General features: G+C 37.5%; 1 protein-coding gene and 45 non-coding genes across 47 annotated transcripts in view; all 46 read right to left on the bottom strand.

Annotated features, from left to right (window-relative positions):
* Positions 1-493: 493 nt before the first annotated feature.
* LOC135267995 (5S ribosomal RNA) lies at positions 494-612 on the bottom strand. Its single transcript, XR_010336430.1, has one exon. It is a non-coding gene; the product is annotated as a 5S ribosomal RNA (ribosomal RNA).
* Positions 613-686: 74 nt separating this feature from the next.
* On the bottom strand, positions 687-805 carry LOC135267994 (5S ribosomal RNA). The gene has a single exon (XR_010336429.1). It is a non-coding gene; the product is annotated as a 5S ribosomal RNA (ribosomal RNA).
* A 74-nt stretch (positions 806-879) lies between these two features.
* Positions 880-998, bottom strand: LOC135267993 (5S ribosomal RNA). The gene has a single exon (XR_010336428.1). It is a non-coding gene; the product is annotated as a 5S ribosomal RNA (ribosomal RNA).
* A 74-nt stretch (positions 999-1,072) lies between these two features.
* Positions 1,073-1,191, bottom strand: LOC135267992 (5S ribosomal RNA). Its single transcript, XR_010336427.1, has one exon. It is a non-coding gene; the product is annotated as a 5S ribosomal RNA (ribosomal RNA).
* Positions 1,192-1,265: 74 nt separating this feature from the next.
* On the bottom strand, positions 1,266-1,384 carry LOC135267991 (5S ribosomal RNA). Its single transcript, XR_010336426.1, has one exon. It is a non-coding gene; the product is annotated as a 5S ribosomal RNA (ribosomal RNA).
* Positions 1,385-1,458: 74 nt separating this feature from the next.
* Positions 1,459-1,577, bottom strand: LOC135267990 (5S ribosomal RNA). Its single transcript, XR_010336425.1, has one exon. It is a non-coding gene; the product is annotated as a 5S ribosomal RNA (ribosomal RNA).
* Positions 1,578-1,651: 74 nt separating this feature from the next.
* LOC135267989 (5S ribosomal RNA) lies at positions 1,652-1,770 on the bottom strand. The gene has a single exon (XR_010336424.1). It is a non-coding gene; the product is annotated as a 5S ribosomal RNA (ribosomal RNA).
* Positions 1,771-1,844: 74 nt separating this feature from the next.
* Positions 1,845-1,963, bottom strand: LOC135267988 (5S ribosomal RNA). The gene has a single exon (XR_010336423.1). It is a non-coding gene; the product is annotated as a 5S ribosomal RNA (ribosomal RNA).
* Positions 1,964-2,037: 74 nt separating this feature from the next.
* On the bottom strand, positions 2,038-2,156 carry LOC135267986 (5S ribosomal RNA). Its single transcript, XR_010336421.1, has one exon. It is a non-coding gene; the product is annotated as a 5S ribosomal RNA (ribosomal RNA).
* A 74-nt stretch (positions 2,157-2,230) lies between these two features.
* Positions 2,231-2,349, bottom strand: LOC135267985 (5S ribosomal RNA). Its single transcript, XR_010336420.1, has one exon. It is a non-coding gene; the product is annotated as a 5S ribosomal RNA (ribosomal RNA).
* Positions 2,350-2,423: 74 nt separating this feature from the next.
* LOC135267984 (5S ribosomal RNA) lies at positions 2,424-2,542 on the bottom strand. The gene has a single exon (XR_010336419.1). It is a non-coding gene; the product is annotated as a 5S ribosomal RNA (ribosomal RNA).
* A 74-nt stretch (positions 2,543-2,616) lies between these two features.
* Positions 2,617-2,735, bottom strand: LOC135267983 (5S ribosomal RNA). The gene has a single exon (XR_010336418.1). It is a non-coding gene; the product is annotated as a 5S ribosomal RNA (ribosomal RNA).
* A 74-nt stretch (positions 2,736-2,809) lies between these two features.
* LOC135267982 (5S ribosomal RNA) lies at positions 2,810-2,928 on the bottom strand. Its single transcript, XR_010336417.1, has one exon. It is a non-coding gene; the product is annotated as a 5S ribosomal RNA (ribosomal RNA).
* A 74-nt stretch (positions 2,929-3,002) lies between these two features.
* On the bottom strand, positions 3,003-3,121 carry LOC135267981 (5S ribosomal RNA). Its single transcript, XR_010336416.1, has one exon. It is a non-coding gene; the product is annotated as a 5S ribosomal RNA (ribosomal RNA).
* Positions 3,122-3,195: 74 nt separating this feature from the next.
* Positions 3,196-3,314, bottom strand: LOC135267980 (5S ribosomal RNA). Its single transcript, XR_010336415.1, has one exon. It is a non-coding gene; the product is annotated as a 5S ribosomal RNA (ribosomal RNA).
* A 74-nt stretch (positions 3,315-3,388) lies between these two features.
* On the bottom strand, positions 3,389-3,507 carry LOC135267979 (5S ribosomal RNA). The gene has a single exon (XR_010336414.1). It is a non-coding gene; the product is annotated as a 5S ribosomal RNA (ribosomal RNA).
* A 74-nt stretch (positions 3,508-3,581) lies between these two features.
* LOC135267978 (5S ribosomal RNA) lies at positions 3,582-3,700 on the bottom strand. Its single transcript, XR_010336413.1, has one exon. It is a non-coding gene; the product is annotated as a 5S ribosomal RNA (ribosomal RNA).
* Positions 3,701-3,774: 74 nt separating this feature from the next.
* LOC135267977 (5S ribosomal RNA) lies at positions 3,775-3,893 on the bottom strand. The gene has a single exon (XR_010336412.1). It is a non-coding gene; the product is annotated as a 5S ribosomal RNA (ribosomal RNA).
* Positions 3,894-3,967: 74 nt separating this feature from the next.
* Positions 3,968-4,086, bottom strand: LOC135267975 (5S ribosomal RNA). The gene has a single exon (XR_010336410.1). It is a non-coding gene; the product is annotated as a 5S ribosomal RNA (ribosomal RNA).
* A 74-nt stretch (positions 4,087-4,160) lies between these two features.
* Positions 4,161-4,279, bottom strand: LOC135267974 (5S ribosomal RNA). The gene has a single exon (XR_010336409.1). It is a non-coding gene; the product is annotated as a 5S ribosomal RNA (ribosomal RNA).
* Positions 4,280-4,353: 74 nt separating this feature from the next.
* LOC135267973 (5S ribosomal RNA) lies at positions 4,354-4,472 on the bottom strand. The gene has a single exon (XR_010336408.1). It is a non-coding gene; the product is annotated as a 5S ribosomal RNA (ribosomal RNA).
* Positions 4,473-4,546: 74 nt separating this feature from the next.
* LOC135267972 (5S ribosomal RNA) lies at positions 4,547-4,665 on the bottom strand. The gene has a single exon (XR_010336407.1). It is a non-coding gene; the product is annotated as a 5S ribosomal RNA (ribosomal RNA).
* A 74-nt stretch (positions 4,666-4,739) lies between these two features.
* Positions 4,740-4,858, bottom strand: LOC135267997 (5S ribosomal RNA). Its single transcript, XR_010336432.1, has one exon. It is a non-coding gene; the product is annotated as a 5S ribosomal RNA (ribosomal RNA).
* A 74-nt stretch (positions 4,859-4,932) lies between these two features.
* Positions 4,933-5,051, bottom strand: LOC135267971 (5S ribosomal RNA). The gene has a single exon (XR_010336406.1). It is a non-coding gene; the product is annotated as a 5S ribosomal RNA (ribosomal RNA).
* A 74-nt stretch (positions 5,052-5,125) lies between these two features.
* LOC135267970 (5S ribosomal RNA) lies at positions 5,126-5,244 on the bottom strand. Its single transcript, XR_010336405.1, has one exon. It is a non-coding gene; the product is annotated as a 5S ribosomal RNA (ribosomal RNA).
* A 74-nt stretch (positions 5,245-5,318) lies between these two features.
* LOC135267969 (5S ribosomal RNA) lies at positions 5,319-5,437 on the bottom strand. The gene has a single exon (XR_010336404.1). It is a non-coding gene; the product is annotated as a 5S ribosomal RNA (ribosomal RNA).
* A 74-nt stretch (positions 5,438-5,511) lies between these two features.
* LOC135267968 (5S ribosomal RNA) lies at positions 5,512-5,630 on the bottom strand. The gene has a single exon (XR_010336403.1). It is a non-coding gene; the product is annotated as a 5S ribosomal RNA (ribosomal RNA).
* A 74-nt stretch (positions 5,631-5,704) lies between these two features.
* On the bottom strand, positions 5,705-5,823 carry LOC135267967 (5S ribosomal RNA). The gene has a single exon (XR_010336402.1). It is a non-coding gene; the product is annotated as a 5S ribosomal RNA (ribosomal RNA).
* A 74-nt stretch (positions 5,824-5,897) lies between these two features.
* On the bottom strand, positions 5,898-6,017 carry LOC135267999 (5S ribosomal RNA). Its single transcript, XR_010336434.1, has one exon. It is a non-coding gene; the product is annotated as a 5S ribosomal RNA (ribosomal RNA).
* A 74-nt stretch (positions 6,018-6,091) lies between these two features.
* On the bottom strand, positions 6,092-6,210 carry LOC135267966 (5S ribosomal RNA). Its single transcript, XR_010336401.1, has one exon. It is a non-coding gene; the product is annotated as a 5S ribosomal RNA (ribosomal RNA).
* A 74-nt stretch (positions 6,211-6,284) lies between these two features.
* LOC135267964 (5S ribosomal RNA) lies at positions 6,285-6,403 on the bottom strand. The gene has a single exon (XR_010336399.1). It is a non-coding gene; the product is annotated as a 5S ribosomal RNA (ribosomal RNA).
* Positions 6,404-6,477: 74 nt separating this feature from the next.
* LOC135267963 (5S ribosomal RNA) lies at positions 6,478-6,596 on the bottom strand. Its single transcript, XR_010336398.1, has one exon. It is a non-coding gene; the product is annotated as a 5S ribosomal RNA (ribosomal RNA).
* A 74-nt stretch (positions 6,597-6,670) lies between these two features.
* LOC135267962 (5S ribosomal RNA) lies at positions 6,671-6,789 on the bottom strand. The gene has a single exon (XR_010336397.1). It is a non-coding gene; the product is annotated as a 5S ribosomal RNA (ribosomal RNA).
* Positions 6,790-6,863: 74 nt separating this feature from the next.
* Positions 6,864-6,982, bottom strand: LOC135267961 (5S ribosomal RNA). The gene has a single exon (XR_010336396.1). It is a non-coding gene; the product is annotated as a 5S ribosomal RNA (ribosomal RNA).
* A 74-nt stretch (positions 6,983-7,056) lies between these two features.
* Positions 7,057-7,175, bottom strand: LOC135267960 (5S ribosomal RNA). Its single transcript, XR_010336395.1, has one exon. It is a non-coding gene; the product is annotated as a 5S ribosomal RNA (ribosomal RNA).
* Positions 7,176-7,249: 74 nt separating this feature from the next.
* On the bottom strand, positions 7,250-7,368 carry LOC135267959 (5S ribosomal RNA). Its single transcript, XR_010336394.1, has one exon. It is a non-coding gene; the product is annotated as a 5S ribosomal RNA (ribosomal RNA).
* A 74-nt stretch (positions 7,369-7,442) lies between these two features.
* LOC135267958 (5S ribosomal RNA) lies at positions 7,443-7,561 on the bottom strand. The gene has a single exon (XR_010336393.1). It is a non-coding gene; the product is annotated as a 5S ribosomal RNA (ribosomal RNA).
* A 74-nt stretch (positions 7,562-7,635) lies between these two features.
* On the bottom strand, positions 7,636-7,754 carry LOC135267957 (5S ribosomal RNA). The gene has a single exon (XR_010336392.1). It is a non-coding gene; the product is annotated as a 5S ribosomal RNA (ribosomal RNA).
* A 74-nt stretch (positions 7,755-7,828) lies between these two features.
* Positions 7,829-7,947, bottom strand: LOC135267956 (5S ribosomal RNA). The gene has a single exon (XR_010336391.1). It is a non-coding gene; the product is annotated as a 5S ribosomal RNA (ribosomal RNA).
* A 74-nt stretch (positions 7,948-8,021) lies between these two features.
* LOC135267954 (5S ribosomal RNA) lies at positions 8,022-8,140 on the bottom strand. The gene has a single exon (XR_010336389.1). It is a non-coding gene; the product is annotated as a 5S ribosomal RNA (ribosomal RNA).
* A 74-nt stretch (positions 8,141-8,214) lies between these two features.
* On the bottom strand, positions 8,215-8,333 carry LOC135267998 (5S ribosomal RNA). Its single transcript, XR_010336433.1, has one exon. It is a non-coding gene; the product is annotated as a 5S ribosomal RNA (ribosomal RNA).
* Positions 8,334-8,407: 74 nt separating this feature from the next.
* Positions 8,408-8,526, bottom strand: LOC135267996 (5S ribosomal RNA). Its single transcript, XR_010336431.1, has one exon. It is a non-coding gene; the product is annotated as a 5S ribosomal RNA (ribosomal RNA).
* Positions 8,527-8,600: 74 nt separating this feature from the next.
* On the bottom strand, positions 8,601-8,719 carry LOC135267987 (5S ribosomal RNA). The gene has a single exon (XR_010336422.1). It is a non-coding gene; the product is annotated as a 5S ribosomal RNA (ribosomal RNA).
* A 74-nt stretch (positions 8,720-8,793) lies between these two features.
* LOC135267976 (5S ribosomal RNA) lies at positions 8,794-8,912 on the bottom strand. The gene has a single exon (XR_010336411.1). It is a non-coding gene; the product is annotated as a 5S ribosomal RNA (ribosomal RNA).
* Positions 8,913-8,986: 74 nt separating this feature from the next.
* On the bottom strand, positions 8,987-9,105 carry LOC135267965 (5S ribosomal RNA). The gene has a single exon (XR_010336400.1). It is a non-coding gene; the product is annotated as a 5S ribosomal RNA (ribosomal RNA).
* A 4,051-nt stretch (positions 9,106-13,156) lies between these two features.
* Fife (fife) overlaps positions 13,157-25,468 on the bottom strand; it is a 196,807-nt gene continuing 184,495 nt past the window's right edge. The window contains exons 12-13 of one of the 2 annotated variants that reach the window (XM_064355525.1): positions 21,784-22,294; positions 13,157-17,411 (exon numbers count right to left, since the gene is read on the bottom strand). In XM_064355525.1, the coding sequence (XP_064211595.1) occupies positions 17,258-17,411; positions 21,784-22,294 (665 nt within the window). In that variant the 3' untranslated portion in view covers positions 13,157-17,257. Of the gene's footprint in view, positions 17,412-21,783; positions 22,295-25,468 lie in introns of those variants that run through there. The other variant, XM_064355527.1, reaches the window with a different exon arrangement.

The following is a 25,468-nucleotide window of genomic DNA, read 5'->3' as shown; positions in this document are numbered from 1 at the left end:
GTTACAGGCGTAGTTTTTTAGGTACATTATACCATTGTTTGTGAGGTGAGATAAAGCTGTTAGAGTTGTTCTCACAAGTGAGTAAATCTAGAGAAAATTGGAGAAAACAATGAGTCTGTTCATTTCATCACTACGAAAACTGATGCTAATGTTACAGGCGGATATTTACTTGAATTTTTTGGATTTTTTTCTAATGCACGTGTAAGATAAAACGTCGTATATCACACGTGATCGAAATACCGTTTTAAAGCTCGTGGGACACTCCCACTCGAGCACAAGCGCACTCGTGTGTCAAATTCTCACTTACATATAATGATCCATTTCTATCTCTTATAATATAATATACTATTATCTTACAGGAGCAGTTTTTTAGGTACATTATACCATTAAACTTGGTGAGAGAAATGAAATTTCTCTCATTGAACATTTTCTCGTCCTCAGAGTAGATTAACTGTCCTAAAGTTTTATTTAAAGCGTTATAAAACAAAAAAGGAGGCAACGGCACGCGGTGTTCCCAAGCGGTCACCCATCCAAGTACTAACCGCGCCCGACGCTGCTTAACTTCAGTGATCAGACGAGAACTGGTGTATTCAGCGTGGTATGGACGTTGCCTGAACGTTTTCTCGTCCTCAGAGTAGATTAGCTGTCCTAAAAGTTTTATTTAAGACGTTACAAAACAAAAAAGGAGGCAACGGCACGCGGTGTTCCCAAGCGGTCACCCATCCAAGTACTAACCGCGCCCGACGCTGCTTAACTTCAGTGATCAGACGAGAACTGGTGTATTCAGCGTGGTATGGACGTTGCCTGAACGTTTTCTCGTCCTCAGAGTAGATTAGCTGTCCTAAAAGTTTTATTTAAGACGTTACAAAACAAAAAAGGAGGCAACGGCACGCGGTGTTCCCAAGCGGTCACCCATCCAAGTACTAACCGCGCCCGACGCTGCTTAACTTCAGTGATCAGACGAGAACTGGTGTATTCAGCGTGGTATGGACGTTGCCTGAACGTTTTCTCGTCCTCAGAGTAGATTAGCTGTCCTAAAAGTTTTATTTAAGACGTTACAAAACAAAAAAGGAGGCAACGGCACGCGGTGTTCCCAAGCGGTCACCCATCCAAGTACTAACCGCGCCCGACGCTGCTTAACTTCAGTGATCAGACGAGAACTGGTGTATTCAGCGTGGTATGGACGTTGCCTGAAAATTTTCTCGGCCTCACAGGAGATTAACTGTCCTAAAAGTTTTATTTAAGGCGTTACAAACCAAAAAAGGAGGCAACGGCACGCGGTGTTCCCAAGCGGTCACCCATCCAAGTACTAACCGCGCCCGACGCTGCTTAACTTCAGTGATCAGACGAGAACTGGTGTATTCAGCGTGGTATGGACGTTGCCTGAACGTTTTCTCGTCCTCAGAGTAGATTAACTGTTCTAAAAGTTTTATTTAAGGCGTTATAAAACAAAAAAGGAGGCAACGGCACGCGGTGTTCCCAAGCGGTCACCCATCCAAGTACTAACCGCGCCCGACGCTGCTTAACTTCAGTGATCAGACGAGAACTGGTGTATTCAGCGTGGTATGGACGTTGCCTGAAAATTTTCTCGGCCTCACAGGAGATTAACTGTCCTAAAAGTTTTATTTAAGGCGTTACAAACCAAAAAAGGAGGCAACGGCACGCGGTGTTCCCAAGCGGTCACCCATCCAAGTACTAACCGCGCCCGACGCTGCTTAACTTCAGTGATCAGACGAGAACTGGTGTATTCAGCGTGGTATGGACGTTGCCTGAACGTTTTCTCGTCCTCAGAGTAGATTAACTGTTCTAAAAGTTTTATTTAAGGCGTTATAAAACAAAAAAGGAGGCAACGGCACGCGGTGTTCCCAAGCGGTCACCCATCCAAGTACTAACCGCGCCCGACGCTGCTTAACTTCAGTGATCAGACGAGAACTGGTGTATTCAGCGTGGTATGGACGTTGCCTGAACGTTTTTTCGTCCTCAGAGTAGATTAACTGTTCTAAAAGTTTTATTTAAGGCGTTATAAAACAAAAAAGGAGGCAACGGCACGCGGTGTTCCCAAGCGGTCACCCATCCAAGTACTAACCGCGCCCGACGCTGCTTAACTTCAGTGATCAGACGAGAACTGGTGTATTCAGCGTGGTATGGACGTTGCCTGAACGTTTTCTCGTCCTCAGAGTAGATTAGCTGTCCTAAAAGTTTTATTTAAGGCGTTATAAAACAAAAAAGGAGGCAACGGCACGCGGTGTTCCCAAGCGGTCACCCATCCAAGTACTAACCGCGCCCGACGCTGCTTAACTTCAGTGATCAGACGAGAACTGGTGTATTCAGCGTGGTATGGACGTTGCCTGAAAATTTTCTCGGCCTCAGAGGAGATTAACTGTTCTAAAAGTTTTATTTAAGGCGTTATAAAACAAAAAAGGAGGCAACGGCACGCGGTGTTCCCAAGCGGTCACCCATCCAAGTACTAACCGCGCCCGACGCTGCTTAACTTCAGTGATCAGACGAGAACTGGTGTATTCAGCGTGGTATGGACGTTGCCTGAACGTTTTCTCGTCCTCAGAGTAGATTAGCTGTCCTAAAAGTTTTATTTAAGGCGTTATAAAACAAAAAAGGAGGCAACGGCACGCGGTGTTCCCAAGCGGTCACCCATCCAAGTACTAACCGCGCCCGACGCTGCTTAACTTCAGTGATCAGACGAGAACTGGTGTATTCAGCGTGGTATGGACGTTGCCTGAACGTTTTCTCGTCCTCAGAGTAGATTAACTGTTCTAAAAGTTTTATTTAAGGCGTTATAAAACAAAAAAGGAGGCAACGGCACGCGGTGTTCCCAAGCGGTCACCCATCCAAGTACTAACCGCGCCCGACGCTGCTTAACTTCAGTGATCAGACGAGAACTGGTGTATTCAGCGTGGTATGGACGTTGCCTGAAAATTTTCTCGGCCTCAGAGTAGATTAACTGTTCTAAAAGTTTTATTTAAGGCGTTATAAAACAAAAAAGGAGGCAACGGCACGCGGTGTTCCCAAGCGGTCACCCATCCAAGTACTAACCGCGCCCGACGCTGCTTAACTTCAGTGATCAGACGAGAACTGGTGTATTCAGCGTGGTATGGACGTTGCCTGAACGTTTTCTCGTCCTCAGAGTAGATTAACTGTTCTAAAAGTTTTATTTAAGGCGTTATAAAACAAAAAAGGAGGCAACGGCACGCGGTGTTCCCAAGCGGTCACCCATCCAAGTACTAACCGCGCCCGACGCTGCTTAACTTCAGTGATCAGACGAGAACTGGTGTATTCAGCGTGGTATGGACGTTGCCTGAACGTTTTCTCGTCCTCAGAGTAGATTAACTGTTCTAAAAGTTTTATTTAAGGCGTTATAAAACAAAAAAGGAGGCAACGGCACGCGGTGTTCCCAAGCGGTCACCCATCCAAGTACTAACCGCGCCCGACGCTGCTTAACTTCAGTGATCAGACGAGAACTGGTGTATTCAGCGTGGTATGGACGTTGCCTGAACGTTTTTTCGTCCTCAGAGTAGATTAACTGTTCTAAAAGTTTTATTTAAGGCGTTATAAAACAAAAAAGGAGGCAACGGCACGCGGTGTTCCCAAGCGGTCACCCATCCAAGTACTAACCGCGCCCGACGCTGCTTAACTTCAGTGATCAGACGAGAACTGGTGTATTCAGCGTGGTATGGACGTTGCCTGAAAATTTTCTCGGCCTCAGAGGAGATTAACTGTTCTAAAAGTTTTATTTAAGGCGTTATAAAACAAAAAAGGAGGCAACGGCACGCGGTGTTCCCAAGCGGTCACCCATCCAAGTACTAACCGCGCCCGACGCTGCTTAACTTCAGTGATCAGACGAGAACTGGTGTATTCAGCGTGGTATGGACGTTGCCTGAACGTTTTCTCGTCCTCAGAGTAGATTAACTGTTCTAAAAGTTTTATTTAAGGCGTTATAAAACAAAAAAGGAGGCAACGGCACGCGGTGTTCCCAAGCGGTCACCCATCCAAGTACTAACCGCGCCCGACGCTGCTTAACTTCAGTGATCAGACGAGAACTGGTGTATTCAGCGTGGTATGGACGTTGCCTGAAAATTTTCTCGGCCTCAGAGGAGATTAACTGTTCTAAAAGTTTTATTTAAGGCGTTATAAAACAAAAAAGGAGGCAACGGCACGCGGTGTTCCCAAGCGGTCACCCATCCAAGTACTAACCGCGCCCGACGCTGCTTAACTTCAGTGATCAGACGAGAACTGGTGTATTCAGCGTGGTATGGACGTTGCCTGAAAATTTTCTCGGCCTCACAGGAGATTAACTGTCCTAAAAGTTTTATTTAAGGCGTTACAAACCAAAAAAGGAGGCAACGGCACGCGGTGTTCCCAAGCGGTCACCCATCCAAGTACTAACCGCGCCCGACGCTGCTTAACTTCAGTGATCAGACGAGAACTGGTGTATTCAGCGTGGTATGGACGTTGCCTGAACGTTTTTTCGTCCTCAGAGTAGATTAACTGTTCTAAAAGTTTTATTTAAGGCGTTATAAAACAAAAAAGGAGGCAACGGCACGCGGTGTTCCCAAGCGGTCACCCATCCAAGTACTAACCGCGCCCGACGCTGCTTAACTTCAGTGATCAGACGAGAACTGGTGTATTCAGCGTGGTATGGACGTTGCCTGAAAATTTTCTCGGCCTCAGAGGAGATTAACTGTTCTAAAAGTTTTATTTAAGGCGTTATAAAACAAAAAAGGAGGCAACGGCACGCGGTGTTCCCAAGCGGTCACCCATCCAAGTACTAACCGCGCCCGACGCTGCTTAACTTCAGTGATCAGACGAGAACTGGTGTATTCAGCGTGGTATGCACGTTGCCTGAACGTTTTCTCGTCCTCAGAGTAGATTAACTGTTCTAAAAGTTTTATTTAAGGCGTTATAAAACAAAAAAGGAGGCAACGGCACGCGGTGTTCCCAAGCGGTCACCCATCCAAGTACTAACCGCGCCCGACGCTGCTTAACTTCAGTGATCAGACGAGAACTGGTGTATTCAGCGTGGTATGGACGTTGCCTGAAAATTTTCTCGGCCTCAGAGGAGATTAACTGTTCTAAAAGTTTTATTTAAGGCGTTATAAAACAAAAAAGGAGGCAACGGCACGCGGTGTTCCCAAGCGGTCACCCATCCAAGTACTAACCGCGCCCGACGCTGCTTAACTTCAGTGATCAGACGAGAACTGGTGTATTCAGCGTGGTATGGACGTTGCCTGAAAATTTTCTCGGCCTCACAGGAGATTAACTGTCCTAAAAGTTTTATTTAAGGCGTTACAAACCAAAAAAGGAGGCAACGGCACGCGGTGTTCCCAAGCGGTCACCCATCCAAGTACTAACCGCGCCCGACGCTGCTTAACTTCAGTGATCAGACGAGAACTGGTGTATTCAGCGTGGTATGGACGTTGCCTGAACGTTTTCTCGTCCTCAGAGTAGATTAGCTGTCCTAAAAGTTTTATTTAAGACGTTACAAAACAAAAAAGGAGGCAACGGCACGCGGTGTTCCCAAGCGGTCACCCATCCAAGTACTAACCGCGCCCGACGCTGCTTAACTTCAGTGATCAGACGAGAACTGGTGTATTCAGCGTGGTATGGACGTTGCCTGAAAATTTTCTCGGCCTCACAGGAGATTAACTGTCCTAAAAGTTTTATTTAAGGCGTTACAAACCAAAAAAGGAGGCAACGGCACGCGGTGTTCCCAAGCGGTCACCCATCCAAGTACTAACCGCGCCCGACGCTGCTTAACTTCAGTGATCAGACGAGAACTGGTGTATTCAGCGTGGTATGGACGTTGCCTGAACGTTTTCTCGTCCTCAGAGTAGATTAACTGTTCTAAAAGTTTTATTTAAGGCGTTATAAAACAAAAAAGGAGGCAACGGGCACGCGGTGTTCCCAAGCGGTCACCCATCCAAGTACTAACCGCGCCCGACGCTGCTTAACTTCAGTGATCAGACGAGAACTGGTGTATTCAGCGTGGTATGGACGTTGCCTGAACGTTTTTTCGTCCTCAGAGTAGATTAACTGTTCTAAAAGTTTTATTTAAGGCGTTATAAAACAAAAAAGGAGGCAACGGCACGCGGTGTTCCCAAGCGGTCACCCATCCAAGTACTAACCGCGCCCGACGCTGCTTAACTTCAGTGATCAGACGAGAACTGGTGTATTCAGCGTGGTATGGACGTTGCCTGAACGTTTTCTCGTCCTCAGAGTAGATTAGCTGTCCTAAAAGTTTTATTTAAGGCGTTATAAAACAAAAAAGGAGGCAACGGCACGCGGTGTTCCCAAGCGGTCACCCATCCAAGTACTAACCGCGCCCGACGCTGCTTAACTTCAGTGATCAGACGAGAACTGGTGTATTCAGCGTGGTATGGACGTTGCCTGAAAATTTTCTCGGCCTCAGAGGAGATTAACTGTTCTAAAAGTTTTATTTAAGGCGTTATAAAACAAAAAAGGAGGCAACGGCACGCGGTGTTCCCAAGCGGTCACCCATCCAAGTACTAACCGCGCCCGACGCTGCTTAACTTCAGTGATCAGACGAGAACTGGTGTATTCAGCGTGGTATGGACGTTGCCTGAACGTTTTCTCGTCCTCAGAGTAGATTAGCTGTCCTAAAAGTTTTATTTAAGGCGTTATAAAACAAAAAAGGAGGCAACGGCACGCGGTGTTCCCAAGCGGTCACCCATCCAAGTACTAACCGCGCCCGACGCTGCTTAACTTCAGTGATCAGACGAGAACTGGTGTATTCAGCGTGGTATGGACGTTGCCTGAACGTTTTCTCGTCCTCAGAGTAGATTAACTGTTCTAAAAGTTTTATTTAAGGCGTTATAAAACAAAAAAGGAGGCAACGGCACGCGGTGTTCCCAAGCGGTCACCCATCCAAGTACTAACCGCGCCCGACGCTGCTTAACTTCAGTGATCAGACGAGAACTGGTGTATTCAGCGTGGTATGGACGTTGCCTGAAAATTTTCTCGGCCTCAGAGGAGATTAACTGTCCTAAAAGTTTTATTTAAGGCGTTACAAACCAAAAAAGGAGGCAACGGCACGCGGTGTTCCCAAGCGGTCACCCATCCAAGTACTAACCGCGCCCGACGCTGCTTAACTTCAGTGATCAGACGAGAACTGGTGTATTCAGCGTGGTATGGACGTTGCCTGAACGTTTTCTCGTCCCCAGAGTAGATTAACTGTTCTAAAAGTTTTATTTAAGGCGTTACAAAACAAAAAAGGAGGCAACGGCACGCGGTGTTCCCAAGCGGTCACCCATCCAAGTACTAACCGCGCCCGACGCTGCTTAACTTCAGTGATCAGACGAGAACTGGTGTATTCAGCGTGGTATGGACGTTGCCTGAACGTTTTCTCGTCCTCAGAGTAGATTAACTGTTCTAAAAGTTTTATTTAAGGCGTTATAAAACAAAAAAGGAGGCAACGGCACGCGGTGTTCCCAAGCGGTCACCCATCCAAGTACTAACCGCGCCCGACGCTGCTTAACTTCAGTGATCAGACGAGAACTGGTGTATTCAGCGTGGTATGGACGTTGCCTGAACGTTTTTTCGTCCTCAGAGTAGATTAACTGTTCTAAAAGTTTTATTTAAGGCGTTATAAAACAAAAAAGGAGGCAACGGCACGCGGTGTTCCCAAGCGGTCACCCATCCAAGTACTAACCGCGCCCGACGCTGCTTAACTTCAGTGATCAGACGAGAACTGGTGTATTCAGCGTGGTATGGACGTTGCCTGAACGTTTTCTCGTCCTCAGAGTAGATTAGCTGTCCTAAAAGTTTTATTTAAGGCGTTATAAAACAAAAAAGGAGGCAACGGCACGCGGTGTTCCCAAGCGGTCACCCATCCAAGTACTAACCGCGCCCGACGCTGCTTAACTTCAGTGATCAGACGAGAACTGGTGTATTCAGCGTGGTATGGACGTTGCCTGAACGTTTTCTCGTCCTCAGAGTAGATTAACTGTTCTAAAAGTTTTATTTAAGGCGTTATAAAACAAAAAAGGAGGCAACGGCACGCGGTGTTCCCAAGCGGTCACCCATCCAAGTACTAACCGCGCCCGACGCTGCTTAACTTCAGTGATCAGACGAGAACTGGTGTATTCAGCGTGGTATGGACGTTGCCTGAAAATTTTCTCGGCCTCAGAGGAGATTAACTGTTCTAAAAGTTTTATTTAAGGCGTTATAAAACAAAAAAGGAGGCAACGGCACGCGGTGTTCCCAAGCGGTCACCCATCCAAGTACTAACCGCGCCCGACGCTGCTTAACTTCAGTGATCAGACGAGAACTGGTGTATTCAGCGTGGTATGGACGTTGCCTGAACGTTTTCTCGTCCTCAGAGTAGATTAACTGTTCTAAAAGTTTTATTTAAGGCGTTATAAAACAAAAAAGGAGGCAACGGCACGCGGTGTTCCCAAGCGGTCACCCATCCAAGTACTAACCGCGCCCGACGCTGCTTAACTTCAGTGATCAGACGAGAACTGGTGTATTCAGCGTGGTATGGACGTAGCCTGAACGTTTTCTCGTCCTCAGAGTAGATTAGCTGTCCTAAAAGTTTTATTTAAGACGTTACAAAACAAAAAAGGAGGCAACGGCACGCGGTGTTCCCAAGCGGTCACCCATCCAAGTACTAACCGCGCCCGACGCTGCTTAACTTCAGTGATCAGACGAGAACTGGTGTATTCAGCGTGGTATGGACGTTGCCTGAAAATTTTCTCGGCCTCAGAGGAGATTAACTGTCCTAAAAGTTTTATTTAAGGCGTTACAAACCAAAAAAGGAGGCAACGGCACGCGGTGTTCCCAAGCGGTCACCCATCCAAGTACTAACCGCGCCCGACGCTGCTTAACTTCAGTGATCAGACGAGAACTGGTGTATTCAGCGTGGTATGGACGTTGCCTGAACGTTTTCTCGTCCCCAGAGTAGATTAACTGTTCTAAAAGTTTTATTTAAGGCGTTACAAAACAAAAAAGGAGGCAACGGCACGCGGTGTTCCCAAGCGGTCACCCATCCAAGTACTAACCGCGCCCGACGCTGCTTAACTTCAGTGATCAGACGAGAACTGGTGTATTCAGCGTGGTATGGACGTTGCCTGAACGTTTTCTCGTCCTCAAAGGAGATTAACAGTCCTTATGATTTTTAGGACGTCATAAAACAAAAAGAAGGACGCAACGGCAAGCGCAATTTTTAGAAATAGAGAAATAGAGTGTTTGAAAGACCAGTTATCCACGAATACTTTACGTTATTTTTTTTAATTGGTACACTTTGAAGTCATAAATACTAATATTAATATTACAAAAATTGGAATTAATGTAATGTGTGATCAGTATACCTTTCGTTGTCATGCAATTGATGGTCATTACAATAAAAAGATGCCATTAATACTTCACGTTACCTCCAAGGCGTCGACAAAATTATAACTTATGGACGCCTTGGACGTCGCAACAAGTAAACACCATGTACTGTCTCGGAAATAGGCGTGGTAAACAATCAAATAGAGCTCAATCGTGCAAAAAAAAATGAAGCTCGTTGAAATGATTGAGAAATTTTTTTAAATGTTCTTTGTTTTTCTATCAATAGTTAATTTTTATTGTAAATTTTTTCGTATTGGATCATGAAATTTAATAAATAAATAACATGCCAGATAGAGAGTGTCATGTGTTTAAGCATTTCGAAGAAACTCCCTTATGAACTCGACTGAGAACAAATCCTCGAAAGCGTACTGAATTGCCGAATTTCTGTTGCAATGACCGGATGTTGATATCTTTATTGCCATTCTATGGTTTATTACGAACCCCGACACTTGATAATCACCAGATGTCTGTCTTGGAAGTCATGTTCATGCAACAAGTTAACAAAAAAAAAACTCATCGCTTCGTTGTGAAGGGGTTGGACATTACAGTCTCTTTTTTATTAGAGGATTTGTATATGTGTTAACTATTTATTGTCTTACCAAGCGTATTTTAATTTTTTTTTTATAAATAAACTCACGTTTTGAGGGTTTTGGCACTGTCACTTAACTTTAATGTAACGAAAGAAATAAGAAAACACAAACAAAAAAAGTACTTTTCATTGAATTCGAAGATACAACTTCATCCTACAAAACTCAAGACTGTAATCTTTTAAAATTCCTGCAAGCAGTTCGTACACCCCCACTACAGCCATTTCCCGTTACTACCTTCAAGTGCCAATTTCGCCCTTATGCAAATCTGAAATCTAACTTAAGATATGCGTGGATTATTCGTACTCTTTTCCAATTACAAACTGTTAATCTCTAATTGTTAACTACGATACGAAATAAAGTTCTGTTTGAAACAAGAAAATGAACCTTATTATTAAGCCATTACAATGGTAATTAAAATTGGAAATGTCAACATTTTTAGCAACATGTTTAACACGATCTATTTTCTGGTTTTCTGAATCAACATTAAATATATACTTACTTACTATTCTCAGAAACAATTCCGATCGGCCTCCGGGCCAGGTAACTCCACAACGCCTGGAGACCGTAATAAAACTTTCCATTTTTCTAAAGTAATAAAAACCAGATGTGCAACGGATTCTTGCTAATCTGGTTAGATTCTTGAAGGAATGTTAATCTTTCCAAGTTTTCGATTTCTTGGGAAATTTGCACCAAAATTTTTAAGTTAATAAAATTGTTATTTACCTAACGAGTTTGGAAATTGCTTTACAAACAAGTTAAGTACAATATTCTTTGTAACGAATATCTCAAAAAAATACTTTTTTGTGATACTTTAGTTTTTTTGCTGATGGATTGGTAACAGGTCAAACAACTGTAATGAAATGTCACTTCTCAACGGTAGCGATACCAACCTATTAAATGTTCCTAGCCATTGTTGCAAAGTAAAAAACACTGCAGTGCGGGAATGTCCGAAATAGCCATTTAAAAGCTATGAGTACAAAAATGAATATTCATTGCTTCGCAAAGTAAAGGACATACAATAAAGACATTTTAAAATCAGTGGGATCATTGGAAAAAATCAAGAAAAAATATTGTTTACTTCTATTTTGAACATATGTAAGTACAGTCGAACAAAGTGAAAATGATTCCTCGGTAAACCAGTCGCTGCTGTGGTTGCCAACTCTCGTAAATTATCAGATTGTAGACTCTGCAAAATGTCATTTTAAAGGACAAGTTCTTAAAGTCGTCATAGCAACACTTTGCGGACTCTAATTTGTTTATTATTTGACCAAATAATTAACACTGTTTCAAAAAATCAGTCGTTGCTATGACTATCGATCGACTACAATTAAGATGAGGGTGAATTGGAAATGTAAAGAATTTAGAAAGCTAGTAATAAAAAAGTTTGTATGCAACACGCAAAATAGTTTTATAGGACTCACTTCATTAAGAACTCGGTTCCTTCGTCGCCTCGTCCTTAATCCAATTCCTTCGGTAAAACTGTTTGCGGACTTGTTACATAAATAACTATAATTTAATTTTGTCAATTTCATCTTATTAACGCATTTCTTTTTTTTATATTAATTCTTTAAGAAATAATTTTTGCAACATTTTTACTATTCAAAAAACTAAACATTTTCATTAAATTTAATTCGAGATTTAATTAAAGTATTACAATTATCAAAATGTAAAATTTGTAGCAAAGCTTCAAATTTCAAATAATTTTGAGCTTTTTTCTGGTTAAATTAAATACATAATTTTGGTTCGTCTTTTAATGACAATTACAAAACTAATAGAAAACTTAAGGCTGGCTTACAGGACATGTTAAACGCAACTAAATTTTAATTCGCGACTAACTTGACGTTAAAATAAATGGCAACTTAATTTAGTTTAATTCTGAAGTAAATTTCAATTCCGCTTTTTGCTCAAAGAATTAAACTACACACGTGGAATTAAATCTTCTTCTCGCAAATAAAGAAGGGTTTAAGTTATTTTTTGTTTTATCTAAAATCAAGTTTAAAGCAGAGAAAGGCGTAAAATCGTTGTTACAAAGTTAATAATGATTTGTTTTTCAAATCATAATTTTGTTTAAGAAATTGTGTGTTAAATTTTTCATTACTTGACGTTAATCACTGTAAAATAAGTGGCAACTTAATTCGAACTAGTTGATTTCTGAAATAAAATTTTTATTTTTCTGTAAACCGTCTCCTACAAAAATTTAGTTTGAAACTGCGTCAAGTTTGCAATCCGATAATTTAGGATCCTACCTGCTTAAGGTTAAAAGGTTCTACATCCACAGCGGCGGGTGGTTTATTGAGGCGTCATTTTCACTTTGTTCGACTGTACTATAAATTATAAAACATTATAAAAAATTGGCTCTTTTAAGATTTTAACAGAACAAAATAAAGACATATGGACATTTTTCAAAAAATAAAAAAATGGGTTTTTTTTCAGGGGGGAATCATTAAATATAATTTTTTTTTTGATGTGGACTAGATGAAGCCATTTTAGCTGCTTATGGCTAAATTAGCTTGTTTTAAAGTGAGGAATTGCTGAAAATTACCAAATTTTAATGGAACAAGTACAAAAATTGCTTTTATCGGCCAAAATAAAGATATTTGATTAATTCCCAGAAGATTTAGGTTGTTTTTAAGCAAAGTATAATTAAATATCAACATATACAAGTAAGGGAATTGTCGTTTCCGACCAAAGTAAGACGATTGAGTTATTCCCAGAGGAATTTAACCAAAAAATAAACAAGGCGAAAATTTTTGTCAAATTAAAGTGATTTCTGCTTTTTATGGCTAAATTGGCTCATTTTGAAGTGAGGAATCTCAACAGAATTTGAAAATCGTATTTTTTGTCTAAAATAAAAACATTCAAGTTATTCCCAGAAGATTTGGGTTGTTTATCAGTGGGGAATCATAAAACATCAACAGATTTTAACGAAAAAAATGTTAAAATTGCTGTTTTCGGCCAAAATATGGCGAGTTATAGCGAGAAGTAAGTACTGTAGTTATTTCTTTGTACACAATAAACTTTTACAACAGATAATGGTGTTCACAATAAGATGTTGTGCAAAGGTGACCCGAAAATATTTACGATACCGTAGCCTGTCTACAATAAATCACACAATAAGCTTGCCTTTGTGTTTGAGGTGATCATAATAAAAATTTTATGGTGTACAAAGAAAACGATGCTACAATAATAGAATGCATAGCCAGTTTTTACAAGTATCTTTATTTCTCCAGCTCTTACATTTATGAACAACACATTTATGATTATTAGTTATAATATAACAAAATAATTCGGATTTTCAACACATTTATAAATGGCTGTTAAAGTAACATTGTTATATCTATGTTAAAACAAAACAGAAGCATGAGCTGCCTTTTCTTAACGTCAACAATCATGCTCCATGGCACAGCAATAACATGTATAAATTATCCGAACGATTGGTTCTGGACTGCAACGTCGTTAAATGGTTTGAGTAGAAAAAGCTGCAATCCAGTTCCACGTAACTAAAGTTTGAATAACATCACATGAACAGATTGTCACTAGCTAGTAGAAGGGATATGTCCACACAATTATAACATTTAGAAACGAATATCGTCCATAGAGTAATTGTATTAAAGAGGATTGTCGCGTTTCAATGTTAGGCCATTGATTATTTAGAACAGGCTAGGAAATACACAAGTCGATCAAATTGTATCAAAAGTCTCATACGATCTTGCTAAGAATCTCGATTCTTTTCATAAAAATATAGTTTTAGACATGTACCATCCAATGTCAAGGGGATATGGATGTGGTCTGCTACACTACGGAAGACAGAACCTATAAAGATCTCACTAACAGGGCTTTTCAGTCGCTTCATTTTTATATATCCCTACGTTTTTAGTTTGGATCTTTACTTGCATATTTTACGTCAGCTGTGATTGTTTGTTTGTTTTTAGGCGGTTGATTCAAACTGTTGCAAGATGATTCGATTTTCTATTTCTTATGGCTATTGTGTTACGAAATTTTCTAACTATTTTACCGTGATTAGGCGTCAACACTTTAATTACAATTATTTAAATCCGCATGTTAACTTTGATTTTAAAACGTGTGTTAAAAGCACATTTAGTTTGAACAAGCTACTCTAGGCGTATATAAATCGACAGAGTGGAGGTTTACAGTAAGATAAAACTGGTAGTAGAGAAAATTGAGTAAATAGTGATTCAAAAAGGTAGGTGTGATATACTATGGTCCAAACTTGGACAGAATTATTTATGATGCATTTTAACTCACAGCAAATCAGAATTAATATTCACTGAACAAATATTTGAAAACTTCTATTGTACATGGAATTGTACCAATTGCTCAGTGTTTTCAAATTTTCGTCAGCCTTTTATTTATCATACAGGGTGTCCCAACGATCCAAAAAAGCTCCATAACTTATTTGTTATTAAAGATGTTGACTTTTTAATTTTTTTTTAGATTATAACTGCGTTTCTGCAGCGTATTTCTAAAATATTGCGGTGTATATATAGGATGTCCCAATATTAAAAAACACTAGTTATGTTATGTTTTTTATAAATAGAACGCCCTAAATTTAATTGCATTATTGGACGTAGCTTTTTATATTGGCGATTTTTTTTGCTCAGTTTTTGAAATAATTTGATTTTTTTGACAAAAACACAGAAAAAATTAAGTAGTTCGGTGAAAGTTAAATAATTTGAAAAACTTAAATAGAACACCTTATTTTTTGTTCTTGCTTCTCAATTGTCTAACTAAAAACATAAAGTTTCAAATGTCTAAAGTTAATAACTAAATAGTTATTTCACTTTAGAAGTTAATTTCAGCAACAGCAGTGCACAATATTCATGAGCATTGTCGTTACCATAGTAAGCCATGCCATAACCATAGCAACTCCAACACAGACTATTTGTTGGAGTTTATACGAGAATTTAAAAATTCGCCATAAATATTAAAACTCTAGTTATTTCACTGTAATAAATGACGAATAATAGCCTAAGGGTAACATTAAAGTTATTATTAGTTGAAAATTTCACATTTCCATTTCTGAAACAATATATATACTCGTTTTCAAAATAAAAGATATTGCGGCAGGCCATGACTGTGTAAAACGACCTTAACGTTTTATGTTATGTTTACGTTTGGTTGCTAAAACTCAAAACGTCAAATAAAATTTGAGGTTACTCTAGAAAAAACTATGTCACAGTGCTTGAAGAACAATAATAAAACCTTATAAAACGCTTTGAATTAAATAATTGAATAACAAATCTTGTAACAGTTTGACACATCTAATTGGAAAACAAATACCAACTATTAATATTATGTGAAGATAGTAAAAATAACAGTATAACCAACTTAAATTCAAATTTTCACTGTCTACTGAGATCTCATTTAATTTGAAAGAGAGTAAAAGAGTAAAATGGATGTTCCATTTAAAATTTGTAACAAACATCTTCATTTTTTATCTTCTTGACTGCAGTAAGCGAAAAAAATTATACATCCTTTAAATTTGAACTTTCTTTTTTAAGTAGTGAAAGATCCACTTTTCTGACATTATTAATTTTTATATATTGTTTTTTTTTTCAAAGCGTTTTTTCTTCAAAAAAATCAAATTAATTCAAAAACAAAGCAGAATCGACCACTAACAATTTAGCTTAAAGTTAAAATCCACATCTAAAAATGCAAAAAATATTGGTTGTTCCATTTAAAAAAACAAAGTGTTGTAGCTAATTTTGGAAACACTCTGTATAATTGAAAATAATTCAGTCAGGGTGTTAGTTCGTAAAAAAAAAGAATAATTTTCTAACATTTAAAGGTCAATATGGACTTTTTCACATCGCTGGGACACCCTGTATCTGCAAAAACTTTGGTACCTTTTTCAGGAAGTCAAAAAATAATGTAGTTTATTTGTTAGAATGACCCAAACAAGGTGCTTATTTTTGCAGATAATTAATATAAATCGTTTTTCAAGCGCCCTCTGGTGAAAAATTTTGAACTCTCCCATTAAAATTCCCCGCCAAATCGCAGTGATTTCAAAATTGATGACCAGAGAGTATCGGTTTTAAGGTTAATTGTTTGTTTAATATTTTTTTAAAGACAGAATTAAGTAATATTTTATTAAAGTGCCCACTGTACGAATTACTCAATTTTATCTTTAGTTTTTCTGACGTTTATTTACATTTTTCTATAAAAACTAAAACGAAGTGTGATGTAATGAGAAAATCACAGAGTGCTTACTTTTTGGCATTTTTATCAACATGTGAGTGAAAGATATATTTTTGTCACGTTTCTACCTCATATACAGAGTGACTAATGAAAAGCCGGACTTGTCCGAGTCACTCTGTAATGTACTGTACTAAATAAAAGTATGTTAAATTACGTATGATGTTTTCTCGCATAGCCAAAGATGCTGAAACGTGGTTTCCTACATTAAACGCTTTCGTAATTTATTCTACAGATTGTCATGATATGCAGAAAAAAAAGAAAACAACGAACCACCTGAGCGTAAATGATAGTGTGATATGAAGGTAATGCAAGATTTGAATATTAAACAATTTCATATAAAATCCTTCCTAAGTATTCGTATCTATAAGGGGAAACCCCTACCAGTGAAAGTGACACCTGGAGCGGGGATTTTTTTCGAACAAACAAATGCTATCTATTAAGTTTTATATACATTGGTGTAATTTAGCACATTTATTTTTACACTTAAGTTCATTATGTTATATGTTATATTCTTGTCAATAATACGTGTTTGGACACCCCCAAACTTACTTCTCTTACAATAGTGATTAAATGAAAGTTAAATCCGTAGAAAAATAATCTGAATAACGCATCTGTACAAATTCTTTGGTCCTTGCAATCAATTTTATTTTACGCTTAAATCATTAATCAATGGAAATGATATGAAATGTGCGAGCGCTTTTGATTCCACTCGGTGTGCTCGATCACTAAAAATATTGTTTGATAATGTGAAGCATCAACGATCAAAAGTTGACTTTTTCATTATTTCAGCTTAAATTCAGTTCCGAATTAAAATGCATCAAACTTTACCATTTATGTATGATTCATGTTCGGTCTTTCATGCGTTTTCAGTTTATTAGTGGAAACTTGAGGAAATTTTAAAGTTGCTTGATCTGGCGGAACGATGCTTTCATGTTGCTGGTTCGTATGTGCATGTCATTAGAGTTTAGGTTTCATGTAAGAATTTTCCAGTGAACCAACTTTGTTTGGTTGTAAGAATATTTTTAATCAAATGATGTTTTCAAATAAATTTTTATTAGATTTGGGTGCTTTCCAAAAATTGTTCATTTGTGATTTTGCTTGCCTTTTGTACATTTTTCGCATGTTTCCGTAATAGTTTTCGTAATCCAGACAATGCGACAGATTTTCAAGTCGTAACAACTTGTGATCGTTGATGCGCTCCGTCTCTCGAGAGCCATAATTGGCTGCTTTCGATTACTGCGAAAGGAAGATGAAAGCATTGGAATATGCATTACACTCGACTGTAATAAGTACAATAATTTGTAATGAACTCAATTAGGAAGTTATCTCGCACACCACTCAAGTATATGAAAGCGTGAATGAATGAAAGCAAGGGGATGGGGAGTTACGTCTATCTGGTGGTACGGATCCAAAATTTTAGGCGAATCTGGATCCGATCTACGGAGTACTATGGGTTAGGATACGAAACGACGTACACATAAAACGTCCCTGTCCTTGATAGTTCCGTTAATGTCGTCAGAGAGCGCAGTTGTTCCATTACCGTCTAGTTTTCAGAGCAAGGAATTTAAAAAGTGGCTCTATTTAAATAATGACTAACACAAGGCAAATAAAAAATACAGGAGATAGAGCATTAATTCTCAATAGTAAGGTATAAACATAATGCGAAAATTATATCCCTAAAGAATGTGTAAAAAATTAAACTTTTACCAATTTTCACTCTGCCCCGTTCTTTTCAAAACGCTGCAAATACGGTTACAGATAAATGAAAAATGTTAAAAAAAAATTGTAGTTTTTAATTTCTTACAAAAAATTTCGAAGACAATATTTGTATTTTCAACCATTTAGTACCCAAAACGACGGATTCGTTTCATTTTACGTGTGGTCAAGAATCAGAAAATTATTTTAAACGTAAGCGTAGACTTTTCTGAAATTCTGTACAATTTCGTTTCTTATACTATTTTTTGTATCTTCAATCGAATTCGTTGCGATCACAAAAGTAGTGCTTATAATTTTTTGCGTTCGTTCTCATACTCTTTTTAAAAACTCAACTGTGACTTAACTGTATTTGTTTTTTTTATGATTACTAAAATGGCGCATTTGTCTCATTCAGGCTTTCCTGAATATACTTGGAAATACAAAAAATTGTAGATAATGTATGTATAGTAAAATTTAAAATTACGATTTTTTCTTTTTAACTTTAGTTTCTTTATTTTGTTTTTAAAGTTTATTTAAAGTTTTACATAGAAAATACATAAGAGTTAAAGGAAAAATTTAATTAGAAGTGCTTCAGTTAGACTCTCACCAAGGATTGCACAACCAATTAATCAATTAGTGTCTTCGAGATGTCGTGTGCTACTTCTAGCTCTAGTTACTTCTTTTGTTGTAACTGCATATATTTAAGAAAGCTGATCTCAATTTGCAAATTAAATGATATAAAGCGTATGATAGATACGTTAGAAAAGGTTTTGACAAAAATAAAAAAATCCGTTATCACGGTTTTTGTAGTCTTAGGACCGGTTTATAGAAGCGTCATTAATTGAATTCGCAATTAAATGCGTGATTAACTGATCACGTGGTTAAATGAAACACATGTGATTGGTCGATTCGCGTTGTTAACTTTTAACAACGCATTAGAATATTAACAAAGCTTTCTATAAACGGGGCATTAAAGTAATACAGCTAAATTGTGTCCCAAAAAACCATAAAAACAATTTTGAAAAATAACACTTAGGTACCCTAAGCAGATGGACGAATAGTTTAACTTTGTTGAATAAAAGTTTAGGTACATAAGATAAATAAACATCTTATCTTACAGTCAAAGTCAGTAATATTGACAAAGTATGATCAATAAATTTATCATAACAGTTTGTAAGTAAAGAAATATTTGAAAGTTTTGAAAGTATTTCTAAACGGAAGATTTTGCGACATATTAAAACCTAACAGAAATTGTTAATGTAGTCCATACTATGGTTTCATCTTTCATCTGCAAAAATTGCAGTGGAAAAGTAAGAGTTTTAAATTAAAAACATAATATAGTCGGTGATAAAGATAGTGCGAACACTTTACCGAAAACAATATTTAAAAAAATACTACACGTAATTCCATTTTCAACGGTTTATGAAGGGTAAAGGGTAAAGTTATTGGATAGCGATAAATAAGGTCTTTGAACTTTTAAACTATAAACTGTAGTGACACCAATTGAAAAAACATATTTATTAAAAATATCGAGTGCTCATCTAAACGCAAGTGATAATTTGAGCTGTTACAGGAATTGTATTAACTGGTGTTTTTTAATTTTTTTCGCAATCCAACAATTCTACGACCAAATATAAGCGTGTTTCTTGTTGTTTTATATATTTTCTTTTGAATTTGATTAAACTGACGGCTCTCTCACCATCCTCACCAACACTTGTACTGTGTTAGTGTCTAATCATCCTTGAAAAGAAGGGATTTCCTCAGCGTTCAAAATTTTTTGAATGAAAACCCACAGGATAAGTTCCTTGAAATGCGAAAAAAAGAACTAACCTTTGGAACTAGTATTTGCTACACATTTCAATCGTTAGTTTGGAATAGTGCAATTATTTACGTATTTATTCTGAATCTGAAGACGGTAATGGTTTAAACAATTTAGAGTTTTGCTCAATTGTTTATGACTTTACCGTATAAATTAATTTTTCAATACTTAATCAATGGTCAGAGGTAAAATGAAACGAACGTCTTTGGAGTTTAAACCGCTGAAGATAGAGATATGGTCTTCCGAACCTACCTAAAGGGAATTTAATTCTTTACACTAGTGGTTTCCAATCTTTTTCACCTTGTGAACCTCTTCTAAAATCCGACAGAAATTGGCAAACCCTTTGTATAGCAATAAAATTTTGTAGGACATTAATTTTCCTCTTTGCACAATTTGTAATAAATTAATGTTAATGAATACGAATTTAAAAACTAGTAGTTTTTATAATTTTTTGATATATTTTTTATTTATTTTTATTAACAGAGTGCAGTAAATATTATGCAAGAGAAGGTTTTTAAACAGACATATTAAATTAAATAGTTTTACTGTTGGCAATATTCAATCCTAGAAATTTTAGTAAAGGAAGTCAGGTCCAGAATTATTTGATTTATTTTGAAAAAAAAATTATATTAATAAGTATATAAAAATCTAGATACGAAAATACAAACAGGGGCAAATTTCGTATCGCTTACAGTTTTTGATGTAAATGTGGAGACGAAAAGAAGTGCTTACTTACACTGCAATTTCCAATTTTTAAGAAAAAAGTAACAAAAATGCAAAATAATCTTGTGAGACAGAATAGTATATTATTATACGAGTTTTATGAGCCGTTTTATTGTGGGACGTATGGCTTTGGAGCACAACGAAGGAGTGCCACAACTAAGTCCTATAAAATGAGTGTAATTATTTTTTCTACGTTCTATTTTTGTTCTTTGTTTTTGTTTTTATTAATTATTCGGGCTTTATAAATAATCGACTTGATGCTGTCGACAGAAGACATAGTAAATTACAGTGATGACTGATGGTGACACCCAGCCCACCCAGCACTGCCAATACAACTCCTACAAATTTACTAAAAGGAGTTGCACAAAAGTTCTCAAAATGAAGATTGCATTGCTAATTGCATCGCACTTTATGAAAGAATAGAAAAAAGTGCCAATTTTTTTTTTTAATTCAAAAAACTCTCTTCAACTTCAAGCTCATTTCAGTTCAAATAAATTACAGAAAACTGATAGGCAATCTTCATAACATACTACAATTTATTACTATTGTTTTTTTGACGAATAACTTTCAATAGAAGCATCTTTTTTCATTATTTCTTTTTTACGAGAAGTTTATTTATGCCCCTTATATTGTAGAATATTATGTCTGCTCCTATTAATAAGCATTGGATTCTGTTTTTATAGACACAAAGTGGTGATATCTGTCTGCAGGTATTCGATAATAACACAGAAGTCTAACTAAAATCCATAAAACTCTAAATTTTAAAGAGTCTTTAACAAGAAAACAACTAATTTTTTAAAGAAGTTTTTAGGGACAAAAAACAAACACTTTGTTAAGTTTTTTTTGGCGAACCCCCTTTATACACATCTCAATCCCTCGGAAGTATGTGATCCACCGGTTGGGAAACACTGCTTTCTTTCTAACGTTGTGAAAAATATGGGACTAAGGGCAAATTTTTAATAATTTTCTATCACATTCTCGTCGCGAGTATTTGTCAGCCTATTAAAAATATTAAAATTAAAAAGTTCAACATTCCTGCCTTTTTTTTTCTAAGTAATTAGTAAATTGGTTGAATTTAAATGAACTTAAAACGATTTGACTTAGACGGTAGAAAGCTTGAAGCGCCCTCATTTTTACTTCACCGTACTATATTTTTTGGGTGCGTTTTTGTACCTCGTCTCGTTTCCTAATCTATAGTCCTCCGTAACTCGCCCGCAACGACCGTCCAACCTGATCCGAATTTCGCACCAATTTGGAATCTGGATTCAGATCGCGCCTCAATCGGAGGGATCTTCAGGAGGCGAGTCCGCACCAGGTCAAGGCGAATCGTTCGAATCGGATCCGAGCGAATGTATGGGAAAGAGCGGGTACCAGCCGGTAGTGAGATGCGTGAGCGTGAGCGAGTCCAGCGCCACCTCGGCGCCCCCCAAGCCCTGGTTGTGCTCGAAGCCCCCCTGGCGCTCCCACAGCATGACGACGAGGCTGCGCCCCAGCACGTCGCACGCCTGGTACTTGAGCGTCTGCCGGAACTGGGGCTCGCAGGAGTGGCGCACCACCCGCGTCTTCTTCTTCTGCAGCCAGCGCTCGCCGTCGCGCAGGTAGCACTTGACGTAGGTGTCGGGGGGCGTCTCCCGGGGGGCGATGTGGCGCGCGCACACCACCTCCACCTCCAGCTGGCCCTTGGTCATCAGCAGCCCCAGCTTCAGCTCCACCGGGCGGGTGCTGGACAGGCGGAAGCCCCGCGGCTTGATCTGGCCGGGGCCCAGGCGAGGGGGCGACGTGCGCTCCGGGCTCGAAGGGGGGCTGCTCTCCTTGCCGGTCTCGGTGATCTCCATCACGCTGTTCTTGCGATCCTCGCGGTTCGAAGCGCCGCTGGTCGATCCTGCAGGAGGGACAGAGATGTGAAATTTTATACAGAGGGGGATTGTAACATGAGTCTAATCTAGGCTATATTATGATGGGATGGGACTAGAAGCCACTACTGAGATTGTTTTCGGTGATTTGCCGATAGATGAAGTTTCGCTAATGATCGATTTTAATTTACGAGTCTACGTTTTATCTATGGATTCAAGAAGCCAAAAGCTTGTCTCTAAAAGCATTTCAAATGTCTAAAATACTTACTTCATTATAGCTTCAAATGTAATTACTGATTACAGCATTGCGGAAATAAAGTTATGTTAAAAGAAAGAAACGAATTCACTTTTCGTCCGATCAACCTAAAATTGAACAAAATATTCAACATTCACCCGATGAAGAAAAGTTCCAAATTTATTACCAGAATGTGCGGGGTCTTCGGACTAAATTGAGCGAACTTTATAATAATATATTATGTGAACAGTACCCGGTTATAGTTTTAACAGAAACGTGGCTTAATCCTGATATAAATAATAGTGAATTTATTGACACAAATAAATATATGGTGTTCCGGAGTGATCGCTCACCTGAAGTGACAAACAAATTTAGAGGTGGTGGAGAGCTAATTGCTGTGGAGAAAAACTTTCCCTCCAATCAAGTACAGTGTGATGCAACAATGAGAGGCGAATTGTGGGTTTCCGTTTATGTGAATTCTAGTCAGCTTATTATTGGTGCAACTTATATTCCACCTAACGCAAATTTTGTGGAATATTCAAATCATTTAGACTCCCTGGCTCTTATGTCTACAAACTATCCGAATGCCGTATTATGTGTACTTGGTGACTATAATTTACCAGGTGTTAGTTGGTTAGTTGATACTGACTGTGATTACTTAGTGCCCAACAATGTATTTTCTGCAGCAGAGGAAATCATATGTGACAATTTTGCATACTTCGGTCTTTTTCAATATAATAATATTGCAAACGATAATGGTACTTTTTTGGATTTGACATTTTGTAATAATAGGCTTTTAGTAAGTAATGTTGAACCCATTCTTGCTATTGATAAACATCATCCACCTTTATGTGTTAATATCTGTGATATTATTGTACCTGATATACAACCAGAAATTGATATTTTTTATTTAGATTATAAGAATGCACCATATGATGTTATTAAAAGTTATTTATCTTCTATTGATTGGTCTGTTTTAGATAATTTTGTTGATATCAATAACTCTGTAGAATATTTTTATTCTCACATTTATTATATCCTAGATAACTTTATTACGATCAAATGCGTCTAAAAATTGTCCTTCCTAGATTAACAAATCAACAAGATCTTTAATTGTAAAGAAGACAATTGCTCACAAAAAATATAAGCGTAGTAGTCTGTTAAGTGATTATGAACAATTTTGTGTACTGAGAGATAAATGTAAAAATGCCACAAAGAACTGTAAAAAACAATTCCTTGATCAGGTAGAACAAAATATTATAACTAACAGTAGAGCATTTTGGTCATATGTTAAATCTAAAAATACTGTACAGGGTTATCCTAAAAAAATGTCGCTAAATGAAAATTCATGTGATTCTCCTAATGGTATTGTAAACCTTTTTGCCCATCATTTTGAATCTGTTTATCTTGATCAACCGAAGTTATCTGATTTAATTTTTTCTAAAAATGATCAAAATGCTGTATTTTTAAATAGCGTTGAAATTTCTGCTGATGTTATTTTTTCAAAATTGATACATCTAGATGACAACTATACAACCGGCCCTGATGGTATATCTCAAATGTTTTTAAAAAATTGTGCTTATGAATTGACATTGCCATTACAAATGCTGTTCAATACATCTCTTGATCAGTCTCAATTTCCGGATATTTGGAAAATCTCATATATCAGACCTGTCTTTAAAAATGGTAGTCGTGTAAATATTTCCAACTATAGACCGATATGTACCCCATCGTATATATCAAAAGTTTTTGACTCCATTATGGCTGACATTATATCATTTTCTGTAAAACAATCTGTTATTGAAGAACAACATGGTTTTTTCAAGGGTCGCTCTACGATGACCAATCTTTTTCTGTTTACTGAATATATAACGTCAAATCTTGAAAATGGATTCCAAATTGATTGTATATATACTGATATGTCAAAAGCTTTTGATCGCATTTCCATTGAGTTATTAATATCAAAATTAGATAATTTAGGTTTTGGGGATCCAGTCCTTAGTTGGATTTATTCTTTTTTATCTAATCGTGTACAGTATGTAACTATAAATGGTGTTAAGTCTCGCGCAATTCACCCATCCACAGGTGTGCTTCAGGGGTCACATCTAGGCCCTATTCTTTTTTCTCTATATATAAATGATGTCAAAACAGCGATCGAAAGCTCTGAAATCCTTCTTTTTGCCGACGATGTAAAGATTTTTAAAGTTATTATAAATCGAAACGACTGTGATATATTACAACGTGATTTAAATAGTTTTTGTATGTGGTGTAAAAAATTTTTTTTAGAACTGAACATAAATAAATGTAAATCACTAAGATTTTCTAGAAAATTATATTACAATCTACCATCGTACTTTATATCAGGCAATCAACTTGAATGTGTCACTCATATTCGCGATTTAGGAGTTATTGTAGACAGCCAGTTAAGTTTTGACTATCACGTTAACCACATTTTGTCGAAAGCAAACAAAACATTAGGATTTATAATAAGACAGTGCTCTAATTTTTCAAGTTTGCGTGTTGTAATGTTATTATATAATTGTTATGTTCGTCCAATTTTGGAATACTGCACAATTATTTGGCAACCTTGTTATAATGTTCATATTAATCGAATTGAAAATGTTCAGAAAAAATTTATTCAATTTGTATGTTACAAATTTAACATATTTTATGACAAAAATAATTATATAAACATTTTAAGTTATTTAGGACTATCCTTACTATCTTCTCGTAGAATATTTTATGATGCATCGTTCGTATATCGTATATTGTCTGGTAATGTAAATTGTAATCCTATTCTTCCGCTATTTTCAATAAATATACCCGTTTGTAACGTTAGAGAGCCTAGAATGCTTGTAGTGCCTTACCACCGTACCAATTATGGGAAAAATTCTGTATCTTCTAGGCTGTCTAAAACATGCAACGTACTTTCTGGTAAATTAGATTTTATAGGTTTACCTAAAAATAG

The sequence above is a fragment of the Tribolium castaneum genome, chromosome 1, assembly GCF_031307605.1.
Source record: "Tribolium castaneum strain GA2 chromosome 1, icTriCast1.1, whole genome shotgun sequence".
Taxonomy (NCBI): Eukaryota; Metazoa; Arthropoda; class Insecta; order Coleoptera; family Tenebrionidae; genus Tribolium; species Tribolium castaneum.
The sequence above is the reverse complement of the archived record's forward strand: the minus strand, read 5'-3'. Positions and strand labels throughout refer to the sequence as shown.